This window comes from Musa acuminata, chromosome BXJ3-8 (assembly GCF_036884655.1).
Source record: "Musa acuminata AAA Group cultivar baxijiao chromosome BXJ3-8, Cavendish_Baxijiao_AAA, whole genome shotgun sequence".
Classification (NCBI taxonomy): Eukaryota; Viridiplantae; Streptophyta; class Magnoliopsida; order Zingiberales; family Musaceae; genus Musa; species Musa acuminata.
Genome location: NC_088356.1, coordinates 45,646,318 through 45,662,232, shown reverse-complemented (window position 1 = coordinate 45,662,232; position 15,915 = coordinate 45,646,318). Strand labels below are relative to the sequence as shown.

Here is a 15,915-nt window from a genome sequence, read left to right as displayed (position 1 = left end):
TTGTCATCAACAATTGGACTAAAACTAGTTGTGTGCAAATCTTTTTCAGGTGATGCTTTTACCAGGTGAATTTGTAGACCAAAGTGATCTCCAATGGATATTCTACACAGGAAGTAGATTGCAGATCCTCTGCTTTAGATGGTGAGGAATTGATCCATGCTGCAGCAGATTACAAGTCATATTAACCCCAAAGGTTGGAATCAAATAGAAATTGTTATCATCTCTAGTGGATCAGCATTATCCCAATTTGTCTGTGTCCTAATACTTCCCCATCCGGCAAAGCTAATCAGCTTGCACATGGTCTTGTCCATGGCACATCAGAAGCCCACTAGTTTAATGAGCCTAGCTGTATTATTTAGTATTGCTGGAGCTTCAGAAACACCAATAGTGACTGTGGCTCCTCAGGGAACTATTTGGAAAACAATGGAAGTCCATTCAACTTATCACAACTTGTTTCTTGCAGTCAGATCTTGCCCTGCTTCAAACTTGCAGGGTACTATAATTGTACAGATCTAGTTGCTAGAGGAAATTCACAAACTGAAGCTGTGCTTTGGAAAATGAACATAATCTTTATCTCAATGGAACCCCAATCAAGTGCTTCTTCATCAACAATTTTCAAACCGAGTGCCAGGCAGACAGCACCCTGCAAGGAATAATTAGGAAAAAAACATTAACTATTGAATTTTTTTTTAAAAAAACTCTTCATTTATAGAGAGGTTCAGAGTTTTCAGCCCGTATTTGTTTGACGAGCATCATCAAATGCCTCTAGTTTGGCTGCTTTGATCCCATTTCCAGAAAAATCCACTTCCTCTGCTGCCTGGACAAGACAGCATGAACTGTCCAATCTAAATATCCTTCAAGCAAATCATTTTAACTGTATTGCCTTAGTGATTTCCAATCATTCCATAAGCCTGGCTTACAGCTAATTTAACGTAACAACTTAGGTTGGGAATGCAGAAGATGTAGCAAAAGATTTGACCTGATTGTGTTTTAGTCTTTTAGCATGAAAGAATTGTATATCATAACTTGTTAAAGATCTATTTAGTTTATTTCTCCGTACAAAAATGCAAACTTATATTTGCTGAGGAAACAAATTCAGCCTGTTTGTCACACAGATGCTAAACTCGCAATGAACTAAGGAAAGTAATCATGAACCAACATAATCGCTTTGGTTCTGAATGTCTAGGCTATAGGAAGTCCAGTCCACTCACCTGACATATCGACACTATGGTTGCCCTGTGTTCTTTGGCAAATTAATCAAGTTTTCTTTTTTCCTGGACTCTCTTTCAATCTTCAAACTAGCACCTGCTGCAGATTAGTACTGAGATAAAGACCACTTAATTCCAGGTAATGAAGATTTACTGACCCCAGAAATTGAACCCTTGGGACTTTGCACAAGCACTTTTTAACCACCTTCCACAATACTGCAAACCGAAAAAGCAGATTAGTGCAATGTCCAAATTACTAGAGAAAAGAACCAATGCTAAAGCAAGAGTAAGTTCAGCATAAACTGAATTCTTGTCATAACTCACAACAAGAAGATATTAATGTTATGGACAAGCAAATTTTAAACCGATTGGAACTTAAACATGACCAAAGGAAATTGTTCAGAGACAAAATGTTAATCACATAAAAGAGATTAACTGTAAGTATTTGTACAGTATAGGAATGTGGAGTTTGTTGACATGTTCTTTCATCTCACTCCAGAATGTAACAAATTGATGCACCTAATACCAGACAAAACTCAGCATTGTCATATCATAATCTCTGGGACCATTACCATCGACTCTACAGCTGTTTGTGTACATCATGTTGCCCCTTAAGGAGTGGACCAGTTTGATAAAAACCCTAATATCTATCTCAGCTTTTAAACTCTCTTTGTGATAGAAAGTTTCTGCTATCAACCACATCTAAATATAACAAATTGCATATTTTAATATGTTCACCAACTTCATATATGTAACTTTCTTCGTCCTTCCATTCTCAATTGATCATAATAGAAGTTTCAACTTTAAGATAATCACTACATTGCATTGCGACAAATAAACTCCGGATTCGCATAGATCATTGGCAACACTATGGAAGAAGTCAAATCTCACAAGATATTAGATGGAAGGTAAGCATGCTTGCAAACTCCGATGCCTCCAGGAACGCACCAGCCGGCACATCCTCCCTCACGGGGAAGGATGGGACCGCCGTCTGCGCCTGGGACAGCCTTGGAAACTCCTTGCTCCTCCACCTCCCCCTGCGGCGCCACTTCAGTTCGGCCTTTCATCGAGCACGTTAGCGCCGGCCTTGGGACGAGTCTCGCAACCGAACAACCCCGGCCCCCTTGCGTCAAAGGAGCGCCGCAAGGGATGCGAAGGCGAAGGCCGTGTCTGGAGTGTAGGAGGAGACGAGGGTGAAGTGCTCCATTAACGACCAAGTACAGCAGTAGCATAAAGCCACTTCGGGAGTGTAGAAATGGAAGAGGTGGTCTTCGTCTACCGAGTACATTAGGTCGATCAGGGTCACACTTGGGTCCATCAAATCGACTATATATATATATATATATATATAATCACCGCCGGACGGCAAAAGGATGAGGTGGTCTTCTTCTATTTGGTCCGAACAGGTCAATTCGGCGGAACAATTGGGTGCATCAATTTGGCTCTACACATCTGAAAGAAATCACTACGCAAACGGCCTATTAATACAACACATTTCTTGGCTACGGTCGTCGTCCTCAAACTCCTCCCCACCGCTCCTCTCTCTCCCTCATTCCTTCTCCTCCTCTCCTTCCCACTCTCTCTCTCCCCCTCTTTCCCTCTTCCCATCCTCTAATTGCACCCTTCCCTCGCTCTAAATGTCTCTGTCTCTCTTTCTCCTTCTCTGCTTCCTCCACCCACGCCAACCCAGGGGGGAGCAGCACTTTCATCATCTAATTATCCCATTGCCAGATTACAGTGAAGAGGAAGAACCTCGTTGACATGGCCAGCTATCCCCTGGTGGCAAGTTTCGCGGCCTTGGTCGCTGTCCTACTCCTCGCGGCCCCTGCCACCGCCAAGCTCACCACCCTGTACTATCAGAAGACGTGTCCCAATGTCGAGAAGATCGTGTCGGATGTGGTAACAACCAAGCAGATCAGCACCCCCACCACCGCCGCCGGCGCCCTCCGCTTGTTCTTCCACGACTGCTTCGTCGGAGGCTGCGACGCCTCCGTGCTCGTGTCGAGCAACGCCTTCAACCGCGCGGAGCGCGACGCCGACGACAACGTCTCCCTCCCCGGTGATGGCTTCGACGCCATCGTCCGTGCTAAGACCGCGCTCGAGCTGCAGTGCCCCGGTGTCGTCTCCTGCGCGGACGTCCTCGCCCTCGCCACCCGCGAACTTGTCCTCATGCTCGGCGGGCCTTTCTACCGCGTCCGCCTCGGTCGTAAGGATGCCCTCACCTCCACCGCCGCCTCCATCACAGGCAACCTCCCCGGCCCCAACATGACCGTGGACCAGCTCATCTCCCTCTTCGCGCGCAGGCACTTCACCGTGCAGGAGCTGGTCGTCCTTTCCGGCGCCCACACCGTCGGCTTCTCCCACTGCAGCCAGTTCGCCTCGCGCATCTTCGGCTACAACGGCGGAGCGCGCGACGCCCACGACCCGGCCATGAGCCCACAGTTCGCACAGGCGCTGCAGAAGGCGTGCGCCAACTACGTGAACAACCCAACCATCGCGGCTTTCAACGACGTGATGACGCCCGGCAAGTTCGACAACATGTACTACCAGAACCTGCTGCGAGGACTGGGGCTGCTGGCCTCCGACCAGGCGTTGGCGTTAGACCCGCGGACAAGGCCCTTCGTGCAGCTCTACGCCGCCAACCAGACGGCCTTCTTCAACGACTTCAGCCGCGCCATGGAGAAGGTCAGCGTGCTCGGCGTGAAGGCGGGACGCAAGGGCGAGGTCCGGCGGCGGTGCGACGTGTTCAACAACCTCACCACTTGAATCATTGATTGATGGCTTGACTGTGGATTGCGTCTGAATCATCGAGCTTGATGACATTGGTTTGAGAGAGCTGTGGGTGGAGAGAAGAGGAAGACAGTGAGAGCCTTAATTCATGAGATATATATTGATCACAAAAAATAATCCTAATTATTCAGATTTGATCTGATCCTCTCACCTCATTGAATTGGATTGAGATATAGTCATATTTGATAGTCAATCAGATATGGTCTTGTTGGTGAGATGATGATATGGTCTAAAAGAAAATGTTATCCACTGTTCTTTATCAACTAAACTAATTAATACCTTCGATTGTAAATTATTATTATTTCTAACAAAATGCCATCATAAACAAAAATAAAATTTCTACTCAAATTTCGCTCAATTATGAGAGATTGTCATCCTTTCATCTCTACTGACTGCATTCTCCCCTATAACTTTTATTTTTGAGTCAAATACTAATTGGAATGAAACAAAAAACTTATATATTTAAAAATTAATTATTTTATATTATTATCTCATACTTACCTAATGGTATAAATACAAAAATTAGCCTCTTAGTCTATAAACCTTACATTAATACAGAATTTGTAATGGATCACCGAACAAATTAGGTTTTTTTGCTAGTAATACAAAGAAAATCATGCACACAAGACTTTAAATAACTCACGACAACTACAATCAGATTACAAATAAAAAAAGAATTAAGCCATCAACCATTTGAAATACCTTTTTTTTTTTTTTGCATATTCTTGATGAACACATATATACACATATGAACATGGAAGAAGTTCTATCTTTGAGACGATCAACATATTTTTGAGGTGACTTCAGCTTAAGGACTCTCCATCATCCCTTGATTTTTGAAGAACTGGTTTTATGATATTTTATCCCTGTTAGATAATCTCAGAGTTACAAGCACTGTCATCTCTCATCTTCCTAGATCTTCCCATAATATTAGTCATTCCTTGGCAAACACTGGCAGATCTCAATATGCTTCTTTGATCCTTTTGTCACATACTTTGTAACTATATCTTGATCAATATAATACCATTTGTTAAAAGAAAGAAAGAAAAAAAAAAAACTCACCTCATACTGTTAACTTAATGATCTACTTCTATCCTGGTTTCTTCCAGAATCCTTGTGCTACTTCAGCAGCTTTGTCATCATAGTGCCTGATGCATAAGTTTTGCCAAACAAAAATATTTCAAGTGTGTGGAAGGCCAAAAACCTATGTTAAGATAACAATATTTAACATAATAATAAAGACTTTACCTGCAAGGGCATAAAAGGTGCTCCCACTGAGTCTCTATGATCAACAAAGCCCCCAAGGAAGACAACCAATCTTCTTAGGTCAACAAAATGATTGTATTTTTTTTCTTTGTTCCAAAGTTCTTAAACAGTTGACAAAATCCAAGTAATAGAGGCCAAAGAGAAAATAAAGGAAAAGTGAAAAATCAATGTGTGTTTGCTACATTAGTTCAATTCAAGAAAATTTAGATCAGTTAAAAGAGAATGAGACAGTATTGTGGGCAGTAGTCTATTTTCCACCAGAGTGAATGATGGTGCAGCTTTTATGCACTTCATCATCCAACTCAACTCCCCATATATGTATGTCCATCATTGAATTGCAAGAGGCAAAGACAAGAAATCATTAAACTCATATATTGTTGTATCTATGAGTAGCTGAAGAAAATAAATCCTGAAGAGTAAATTTTCCTCAAGAATAAAGTTATGCAGAAGTCAAAGAATACTTTCTTGCTTCCAATGTGAAAGATGGTTCTCACATAGTTGAATTAATAAGAGCAGCTTTAATTCTTATCAAATAGGGCCCTATTTTAACCATTTTGATAAAAATGTTTAACAGCTTAAATTTACCTTGATTACAACTCCTTTGTCGACACAAAAGTGTGTTCCTGAATACCATACCGTACCGGCATACTGATCAGCTGTCGGTATGGTATGTACCTAGTTGTACTGAACTGTATTGAGCGTACCAACACACGATGTACTAAGATGAATCGATATACCGCTCGTAATGGTCTTCTATCGGACCGGTATGTATTGCCCCATATCGAGTGGTACGGTACGATATTGCAAACCATGGCTCCGAGAACTTCCTCATGACTTCAACAGAGTTATCAGATGGCTCTACTGAAAAATTTTAAATGTTATTTTATATGACAAGATGTATTGACTAAATATAACATTTAAGAGGCTGATTGTAAAGACAATTATAATATTATTTGATGAGAATTCTCACAGATGCTGCGTCTACTTTGCACTTGGTACTTAGGTACTTAAAAAAAAATAAAAAAGTTTCTATTACATAAAATGACGTACATGACACTCACGTTCGAATTTAAGACATATTACTCATACAACAATGCTCTAATCAACATTTGATACTTAGGTACTTTCGTGATGTATATTAGTGACACCAGAATGATTCCTTTTATGACAAACATTCATCCTGCGGAATCACACCAATCCAAAGTCCAACCCACAAGCTTTGCTGCTGGCATTTTTTTTCTTGTTCCAAATTATGCCAAAATCCCTCTTATCAAAATGATAGATTGTGAAAGTATCATTAGGCACATTTCATCAAACTTGTACTTGTTCCTTCCTGAAGAAAGATAGTTTATGGCTTTTGAACATTGTCATTAAATTGTGAACACACCAAAGATTCAAATAGAAACAATCGATTCTTCCCGATATTATCATTATTTTTTTGTTAATCAAGACTTGACATGTGGAGTCTAATCAATGCCTTAATGAACATGCCATGATAACTTTTGGAGATAACAAGTAACACCTTAAATATGCTACATCAAATCTCGTTGAATTGGACTTAACCTCTTAGACTACCTATGATCATTTTTTTAATCTATGACTGACATATCAAAATTGACTTGACAATTAGAGGGATCTTGATTGACGTACTCTAACATAACCCTTTATAGGTACAAACGAAAATGTGATACAATTGTTTTTTGTCTTGGGATTGAAGTACGATCCAAAATACTAGGTACATATATTTTTTGCATTAAGTGAAATTCTTCCTCATTCCAATTGAAATTTTGTCCTTCTAAATGCAACCACACTAAAAATGGGCCAACTAGGTTCAACTTAAGTTGAATCAACGATCAAAATTAACCACATCAGATTGACACTATAAAGAAGACCTTCTGAGAAAATATCGTAGGAAAATTGAACCCATGAAACTCCACAAGAGCATATCAATGAAGAGACCCCTCTCTTGATCTTCACCTCATCAATCGACCTTGGATCATGTGGAACATGAGTGACTTCAGGATGCACATGACTATGTATGTTAGTTATGACACCCTCATGTGCTTAGCTTTTCCAATCAATTCACAAGGGAATGCTTGAGTGGTATTCCCACATTCCATCATCTCAAGAAGCTATCTCAAGGGGTAATGTATGCCCAAGTCCGGAATATGTTTCAAAGTCAAAGAGATGCACACACCCTCGAGGTTCATCACTTCCTCATGTTAGCTGCAAGATCAAGATGGTCACACCCTCAAGACACTCGCACCCTCAAGTCAGCTATGTCTCTAAGTCAATTACGCCATCAAGATGATCACACCCTCAAGTAAGTGTCATGAAGTTGGATGCACCTTTCAAATATTTTCAAGACGGTCACATCCTTAGATATAGTTGTATCCTTAAGTTGGTCGCATCCTTAGAGAATGTCATATCCTCATGTTGATGAGATCCTTAAAACGATGATATATTTCAAGATAACATCTTCAAGTCAGTCATATCTTTAACTAGTTTTCAAGTTGATTGAGTATTCAAGACGATCTAATCTTCTAAGTTATCTCAAATCAACCTTAAGCAGACCACACATTCGAATTTCTCATGCCATGCCTTTGAGTCGACTACTACTTGACGCGACCAGATCCACCCAACTTGCTCAAGTCCATAGAAAGCAGGCCGTACAACAAGCCAGATGGCAGGTCGACACTATGCTCAATCTAGAGTTACTTCGTCTGCTCCTTTGTGGAAGTGATGCCCTCTAACATTATGACAAGTATCTACTTGTGATTATATTGATAGAGCAAATATACAAGAGGTATACTCCCAGCCAAAGCATGACTCTTATCAATACCACCTCTCCTCATGCATGAAATGTTTTTACCTAGGATTAAGAAACATCAAAGGTATCTGATGCAATCGATCAAACCAAAATGTACCCTTGTGAACTTTAGATAAAAAAAAGTATCCAAAGCATGTAATATCGACGAATAGGTCCAAAGCATCCCTACGATATATTTTTTTAAAATAGAAAAAAATCAAAAGGGCTCAACATTAATAGGCCAAAGCATCCCTTTATGCATGAAACATCCATTTAAGACAAAAAAACATTCGAAACATTTAAGGCGTCTAATGCACTCAAGTCATCCCTTTACACATGATGCGTCCATCCAAGACAACAAAATATTTAAAGTGCTTGACACAATTAGAGTATTATTTTGCGCTTGATGCGTCCGCTCAAAATACAACATACGAAACACTTGACTTTACCAAAGTATATTTTTGTTTGAGATGCATTCACCTAAGAGAAAAAAAATCAACCAATGTGGTCGATGTGACCAAAACATCCCCTTCAAAAACATGTACCACAAAGCATAACGAGGGCAAATATTATGATTATTATTCTCGATCAATCGAGACTCGACATGTAATGTCCACTCAACACCTAACGAGCCATATCAATATGACATCTAAAAATAATATTTGTTCATAAAACCTGACTATTACATAATTAATTTTACATGAATCAGTTTCTTCAATTATGTCTTCATTCAGACTCACTGAACTATGCTTGAGCTTTTAAATTTCTTACGGATATTTTTCGATCTTGACTAATGAAACTAACTTGATCTTCAAATGAGTCTTTTTGTAGAAATAGACTAAAATAAGATGAGAATATCTCAGTCATCCGATTGAAGCAGAACACAAGATATAAATATCTTTTTACCCTTAGTGATATTCTCCCTCATCCAAATCAAACTTTTGTCATCTCTTACAACGTGACGACACCCCCAAAAGTTGGACAGATCGGATCAACTTCATTGACCATATCAATTGCTCCACGGTAGTCCTTGAGCTCCCGAGAGTTACCGGTTGAATCAAGGAGAAAGTAAAGGAGGCGAAAACTCATCCACATGAAGGCGTTCAACATAACGAAACCGCAAAAGAACGGACCTTTTGCACGGACCATCAGACGACGGGGACGACGGCGTGACGAGGTGGCGGGGGTGAGGCTCGGAAACACGACACGAGGGAACGCGGTTTGGATGCTCATCGCGACCGCTCCGAACAGGAAGACGAATCCCCAAGATGGCTCCTCCTCTTCCCTCACTCTCACGTCTCTCAACAGGCAAATGTGTCCGTAAATCTGGATTTTTCGCTCTGTAGCTCCAAATCAGGGAGGGGAACTTTTCTACCCGTTTGTAACTATCTAGGCCTTTACCATCCTGTCTATTGGAGAGACTATGGGCCCTTGTCGATTCATATTGAAGGTAACGAACACACGTAAACCAAACGGGTGCAGAAGGTATGATCGCCCATTCCCCTCGGCCTTGGGATCCTGTACTTTAAGAGCACGCCAACCCACAAAACTACCTTTCTATGTATTGGAAAAAAAGTGGGCCCCGTTTAATTCACAACTGGAGTAAGAGTTTAGTAAAACCATATGGGGGTGGCGAAATCTTGATCACCCATTTTCCTGGGCCACGGGAGCGATCCTCCACCGTAGAGCTGCCTCATCTGGTCCTGTCTCACTCTAGTTGATTGTGATCATCAAGATCGTGTCCACGATTCCATCATAGATGAACGGTGGAGAACTACTCTCCGCCTCCATAGGCACATCGGCGTTCCCGCCAAACCTACCGCATCAGCTCCCATTTCCCGCCAGGAGTTATATTCCATATTAAAAATGAAAGGGCCGGCTTGATTGAAAGGGTTCAGCAGCAGCCGGAAGTCCCCCATCTCTCTCTCTTTCTCCCTCTCGATCTCGTTCTCGATCGGTGCAAGATGGACGTGAACGAGGAGGCGATGGCTGCTCACAGGCGCGCATTCCTGGACTTCTTCGATCAAGATGTAAGATTTCCAGTTGTTTCTTGTCGATATTTCCTGACAAAATCAACCTTGTTTTAGTTGATTTAATGTAAGGTTTCGATTTTTATTAAGGTGGGCAAGGGTTTCTACATGAAATCCATAAGGGACATGATCCAGAGTAAGCGCCGCCGCCTCATCGTCGGCGTTGATGACATCCGCAATTACAGTCTTGATCTTGCCCGGAGGTAAGAAATCGAAAGATAAATCCTCTTTCCTTTACCCTAACAGATCTCTAATTAATCGACTCTCTGATTAGTTAGATTTCGTCCGGATTTTTTTTTTGCCGTAAAAGATAATCGGTGATTAGCGTTAGCGCCTTTCTTTTTATAGGTTGATTCTTAGCCCGGCGGAGTATATCCTGCCGATCTCGGACGCTCTGACGGAGGTCACGCGCAACGTGGACCCAAAGTATTTGAAGGAAGGGGAGCGCGTGCTCGTGGGTTTCAGCGGGCAGTTTGGTTTCCGTAAGGTCACGCCTAGGGATCTCATGTCCTCCTTCATCGGCTCCATGGTTTGCGTGGAAGGCATCGTCACGAAATGTACTCTCATTTGAGCCCTATCGTAACAAGTATCTATGTTTAATGATGATTTGAACCTGTTACTTATAATTGGTTTTGTTTAGAGCAATTGCTTAGACCAGTTGATTGCATAGATGATAGCAGATCATATAATGCAAAACATGAAGTATTGCTACTTGCAATATATGTTTTTAAAAGAATTCTCCCAGCAGATTGAACAATTGGTTTATCACTGTCGGTGCCGCTGATTACCACAGCAAAATTTTTGTAGAATTACCAGAAAAATAAGTTATCTGCTTGTTTGCATTCAATTTCCTTGTTTTGCTCTTCTCTTACCTGGCAATGTTTTGTGTCTTAAAGGGCATCATTTGGTTAACAGCTTTAGTAATCCAAATTTTGTATTTTAAATAGATTTGAACCATTGAATTAATGTCGTCTTTGATTTCCTGCTAGTTGTTCAACAAAATAATATGTTCTCTGGGTTACATTATTTGTCTGATATGTTTCCTATCTTCTCCACTTCTTATTTATCTTGTAAAAATTGAATCTGTGTAATATTCTCTTTTTTCAGCACATTGAGGCAGTTGATGCTTTTGCATTGCTCAGTGAGATGTGGTGTTACACCATCAGTTCCGTGTATCTAATCCTTACCTTTTAATTGTGTGCAGGCTCCCTCGTAAGGCCAAAAGTTGTTAGAAGTGTTCACTATTGTCCTACAACAGAACAATTTACAACTCGTGAATACAGGGACATTACATCGATGGTGGGCTTGCCCACAGGTTCTGTTTATCCAACCAGGGTAAAGTCTGACTTCCAAAGCATGATTCAACTTTATAAGTTCTTATAGCTGATATCTATCCTGATGCATCTGTTGTTTTGATAACTTGTTCAGGATGAAAATGGTAACCTATTGGTTACTGAATATGGTCTTTGTGAATACAAGGATCATCAAACTCTATCCATGCAAGAAATGCCTGAAAATTCTGCTCCTGGTCAGCTTCCCAGGACTGTAGATGTCATTATCGAAGACGATCTAGTTGATTGTTGCAAACCTGGTGACCGTGTAGCAATTGTGGGGATATATAAAGCACTTCCTGGGAAAAGCAAAGGCAGCTTGAATGGAGTCTTCAGGTTCAATTCATTAAAAGATGTGCTTTTCTACTAGTTTATTCATACAGCATTTGTTGAGCTAATTTTTCTTATAAAGGAGAGAATTGCCATTATTTACAGGACTGTTCTCATAGCCAACAATGTTTCTCTTTTGAACAAAGAAGCAAATGCACCAATATATTCTCTTGAAGATCTGAAAAGAATGAAAGAGATAGCAAAGAGAAATGATACATTTGATTTGCTTGGAAACTCGCTGGCACCATCAATATATGGTCATTTATGGATTAAAAAGGCAGTCATCTTGCTGATGCTTGGTGGAGTTGAAAAGAATTTGGAAAATGGAACCCATTTAAGAGGGTAGGTTATCCCAGTCTATGAGCATGATCATTCTATTACTTTTTGGCAGTCACACGATTGGCTTGTGTATATCTGCTTGTTTTCTTGAATGTCCTGTAGTTGTTGATTTTTTTCTTAATCTCAGAGATATAAACATGATGATGGTTGGTGATCCTTCAGTTGCCAAATCCCAACTGTTAAGAGCTATCATGAACATTGCACCACTAGCTATCTCAACAACTGGTCGAGGTTCATCTGGTGTTGGTTTGACAGCTGCTGTCACTTCTGACCAGGAAACTGGTATATCATATTGATTATCTTGCATAAATTCTTTTATGGCTGTCTCTAGAAATTTTTTTATGGTTCATATGACTAGGTGAGAGAAGGCTTGAAGCTGGTGCAATGGTTCTCGCTGATCGTGGTGTTGTGTGCATTGATGAGTTTGATAAGATGAATGATCAAGATCGTGTTTCCATACACGAAGTTATGGAACAACAGACTGTGACGATTGCCAAGGCAGGGATTCATGCATCACTAAATGCTAGATGCAGTGTTGTGGCTGCAGCAAACCCTATTTATGGAACTGTAAATTCTCTCTTTTACTTGTTTCAGAGTAATCAAATGGATCAAAATTAGTCTCTTGATTCCTTTTTTTCTTGATGCTATCAGAATATAAGATGCTGTCTAATCTTTATCTATGTACTTCTTGAACAGTATGACCGCTCATTGACACCAACAAAGAACATTGGACTGCCAGATTCATTGCTTTCTCGTTTTGACTTGCTATTTATTGTCCTTGACCAAATGGATCCTGAAATTGACCGTCTTATTTCAGAACATGTCTCACGAATGCATAGATATTGTGCAGACGGTAGAGGTATTGTAGCGCTTCATACTTTGTTACTGATATTTAGATTGTAGATGAGTGTACACACATGAATCTCTTGCTGAGCCATTTCAACATGTACAGGAGTTGGAAGTCTTGATAAATCTTCAAGATACACTGAAGAAGATGATGGTGATGCAAATGCATCCGCTTTTGTCAAGTATGATCGCGTTCTTCATGGCCAAGAAAAGAGAAGGGGTAAAAGGCAAAAACATGAGAGACTCACTATCAAGTTTCTTAAGAAGTTCATCCATTATGCAAAGAACAGGATTCAGCCAAAGCTTACCGATGAGGTGATATTAAATTGAAAAACATATAACTAAGCTAACTTGCAAGGCAGTATTAATATATACTGTTGGTGGTTGACCTTGAAGAAGTAAACACCAGTCCACTGGAATGGAAAATTTGACTTAGAGTCAGATTCAATCTAGCTAAAATTCAGTCATTTGTCTGCACTAATGTCTTCTATCTTTGGCCCCTATCAATTATTTGAAGGCTCCATGTCCTGTTTTTGAAGAAACACCTTTTCAGTTGTTAACACATTCTGATGCATAGGCTTCCATCATCTATTGCACTGTATAAGCACCGTACAACTTGCTTTATTTTAGATAGTGTTATGATATTCCTACTTATACCTATCCACAGGCATCTGACCATATTGCAACTTCGTATGCGGAGCTTAGGGATGCCAGTTCAAATGCAAAGGTACACTCCAAACAAAAAAAACTAGTGTTTTACTAAAGTGGTTACCTGGCTCCATTTTGTCCTCAAAAAGTTGATTGTGACCACAAGAACTGATGACCCGAGTGTCTGATATATATTTCCTCTTTTTTTCAGTCTGGAGGAGGTACACTTCCTATAACTGCAAGAACCTTGGAGACTATGATCCGTCTTTCAACAGCTCATGCCAAATTGAAGTTGAGAAATGAGGTACTTGTCATGCCTCTATTACTTGACATGGTTTAAGGAAAGCTACATCTGAAGTGGAAAAACAGTCCACCCTTTTAACTTGTTTTTGAGAGAAGCTGGCCTTTGACCCTCCTATCTAATAGCTATAGTTGAAGTATTTAGTCACTACTATTCATGTAGACATCTTCAAGTAATGTTTTTCTTTGATATAGGTTTTGAAAACTGATGTCGAGGCTGCTTTGCAAGTCCTAAATTTTGCTATATATCACAAAGAACTAACTGACATGGAAGAGCGTGAACAACGAGAACTCGAGATGAAACAGAAAGCTGATCATGATGCTGGCCAGAACATTGGTGATCTTGGTGGTAGAAGGTGAATTCTGGAACAAAATTGTTTTTCTTTCAATCCTAATCCTAGGATGGACATCCAACGGATACAAGGATGGCCCATGCCGAACAACTTTACATAAGACTTCTTTATGCTATAGTAGTCTAGAATGTCTAAAATATGGTCTATACTAATGATAAAATTTGTCCTAATTGCTTTAATAACTAAGTGGCCTTAGTGATCAGATTAAACTGAAGTATGTCCACCTAACAATTCAATAAAGCCAAATTTGAGCTTTTACCATCTGCTGCAGCTTTACATCTAAACCTTGATTTGCAAGATCTTTGGCTTTTGCTCCATTTCTTATTTTTAATTAGACTGCCTTTTACATCACTATGATTAGGATTGTTGGTAGTTATAAATGATATAGAATAATGTTGAAGTGGTACTGATACATGAGAATGAAGTCTTCACTGTTGAAGAAGTTAGTATTAACAATTAAATTCTAGTATCCTTTTATCTTTTTGAGAGTGACACATTAGTTTGAACTGACCTTTTGTTGTCATGCCTTATCTTCAGTACCACTATGGACGAGATGGATGTAGATATACACCATGCTGCAGATCAGGATAATCTACCCACAGACAGGTCGACAATCTTAATCCTTTCTGCAGTAATATGATATTCCAATTCCATTTATATAATATCAGCGGCACATATAAGCCTCCTTTTAATGTGCAGAATTGAAGCATTTGAATCCATCTTAGGCCAGCATGTGCTGGCCAACCACTTGGATCAAATTTCCATATCTGAAATCGAACAGATAGTCAACAGGGAAGCAGTGAGGCCTTACACCAGGCATCAGATATCATTGATCTTGGAGGTATGTGGTTTTGATAATTCTGAAATAAACTTGATGATTTTGCCTGAAAATAAATGAACTTACTGATGGTTTGAAGCGTTTCTTGCATGAGCCACTTGAAATCATCAAAATAGAAATTTTCATTACATAGCAGTTGTCAAAATTTTCTTCTAGTACTTATATTTTTGGTTTACTTCTTCCTTAACAGAGAATGCAGGATTCCAACAGAATTATGATCAGGGATGGAATTGTTCGAATTATTTAGCCAGGAAATTCTCCATTGTTTAGAAGTGCACCATGATGGTGATAAGCTATCATCTGCACCAGGAAGATCATTACATCCCCATTATCCCCCTACTGTTTATTTGACCCTTTGTACTGTTGTTTCGGAGCATATCAGTTTGCATGAACCTAATGTGGAAGACTGCCCTGTTCAGTATCCTTTTCCTGTGAATGAATCACACTCTAATTCTGTGTTTGTCTGCCCATCTTCCTTTCTTTGACTAGTTGTTCTACTGGATGGGTTGGCTTTCTAGATGTATAAGGTTGCAACATGAGCATCAAAGAAAGCTGCACATTGTGTATATTCCCATTCAACAACATCAGTACTATTTATCGTGATTTCCTTGTAATAACGTTTTAAGTGACCACCACATGCCATAATGACACCCATGGCTGCAGCTGCTGCTATGTCTTGCTACTGCCCATGGTAGGGCTGGCGACCAACGAAGGTTGTTATTACCCTTCATAGTACTATCAATGCCTGCCTGTTGCTAGACTAGCGACGCAACCATCAACCGCAATAGGGCTATCGAACTTTACAATATTGTCATTGACAATAAGCT

The 15,915-nt window shown here is 40.1% G+C and overlaps 2 protein-coding genes and 1 long non-coding RNA gene across 5 annotated transcripts in view; 2 read left to right on the top strand and 1 right to left on the bottom strand.

Annotated features, from left to right (window-relative positions):
- The window catches only part of LOC108953508 (uncharacterized), a 9,522-nt gene extending 107 nt beyond the window's left edge, over positions 1–9,415 (bottom strand). The window contains exons 1-5 of one of the 3 annotated variants that reach the window (XR_001979213.2): positions 5,247–9,415; positions 5,061–5,146; positions 1,367–1,424; positions 1,212–1,305; positions 1–643 (exon numbers count right to left, since the gene is read on the bottom strand). The exon at positions 1–643 is cut by the window's left edge and continues 107 nt beyond it. This is a non-coding gene — a long non-coding RNA (uncharacterized LOC108953508). Of the gene's footprint in view, positions 644–1,211; positions 1,425–4,664; positions 4,865–5,060; positions 5,147–5,246 lie in introns of those variants that run through there. The other 2 variants (XR_001979212.2, XR_010498908.1) reach the window with 2 other exon arrangements.
- LOC103996509 (peroxidase 31-like) lies at positions 2,592–4,043 on the top strand. Its single transcript, XM_009417427.3, has one exon. The coding sequence runs from the start codon at positions 2,970–2,972 to the stop codon at positions 3,972–3,974; it is 1,005 nt and encodes a 334-aa protein (XP_009415702.1). The 5' UTR covers positions 2,592–2,969; the 3' UTR covers positions 3,975–4,043.
- A 516-nt stretch (positions 9,416–9,931) lies between the features above and the next one.
- On the top strand, positions 9,932–15,568 carry LOC135645330 (DNA replication licensing factor MCM3). Its single transcript, XM_065163626.1, has 16 exons — positions 9,932–10,103; positions 10,194–10,306; positions 10,452–10,660; positions 11,308–11,438; positions 11,532–11,770; positions 11,870–12,106; positions 12,231–12,385; positions 12,462–12,670; positions 12,800–12,962; positions 13,056–13,264; positions 13,617–13,676; positions 13,809–13,901; positions 14,093–14,253; positions 14,788–14,856; positions 14,950–15,091; positions 15,279–15,568. The coding sequence occupies exons 1-16, from the start codon at positions 10,038–10,040 to the stop codon at positions 15,333–15,335; spliced, it is 2,313 nt and encodes a 770-aa protein (XP_065019698.1). The 5' UTR covers positions 9,932–10,037; the 3' UTR covers positions 15,336–15,568.
- Positions 15,569–15,915: the final 347 nt, after the last annotated feature.

What these genes read in the sequence shown, in the direction of transcription:
- LOC103996509 (XM_009417427.3), top strand. Translation starts at nt 2,970, where the DNA reads ATGGCCAGCTATCCCCTGGTGGCAAGTTTCGCGGCCTTGGTCGCTGTC.
- LOC135645330 (XM_065163626.1), top strand. Translation starts at nt 10,038, where the DNA reads ATGGACGTGAACGAGGAGGCGATGGCTGCTCACAGGCGCGCATTCCTG. An exon ending in GGAAGGCATCGTCACGAAAT is followed by an intron (nt 10,661 to 11,307) that starts GTACTCTCATTT and finishes AATTGTGTGCAG; the next exon opens with GCTCCCTCGTAAGGCCAAAA. An exon ending in ATATTGTGCAGACGGTAGAG is followed by an intron (nt 12,963 to 13,055) that starts GTATTGTAGCGC and finishes CAACATGTACAG; the next exon opens with GAGTTGGAAGTCTTGATAAA.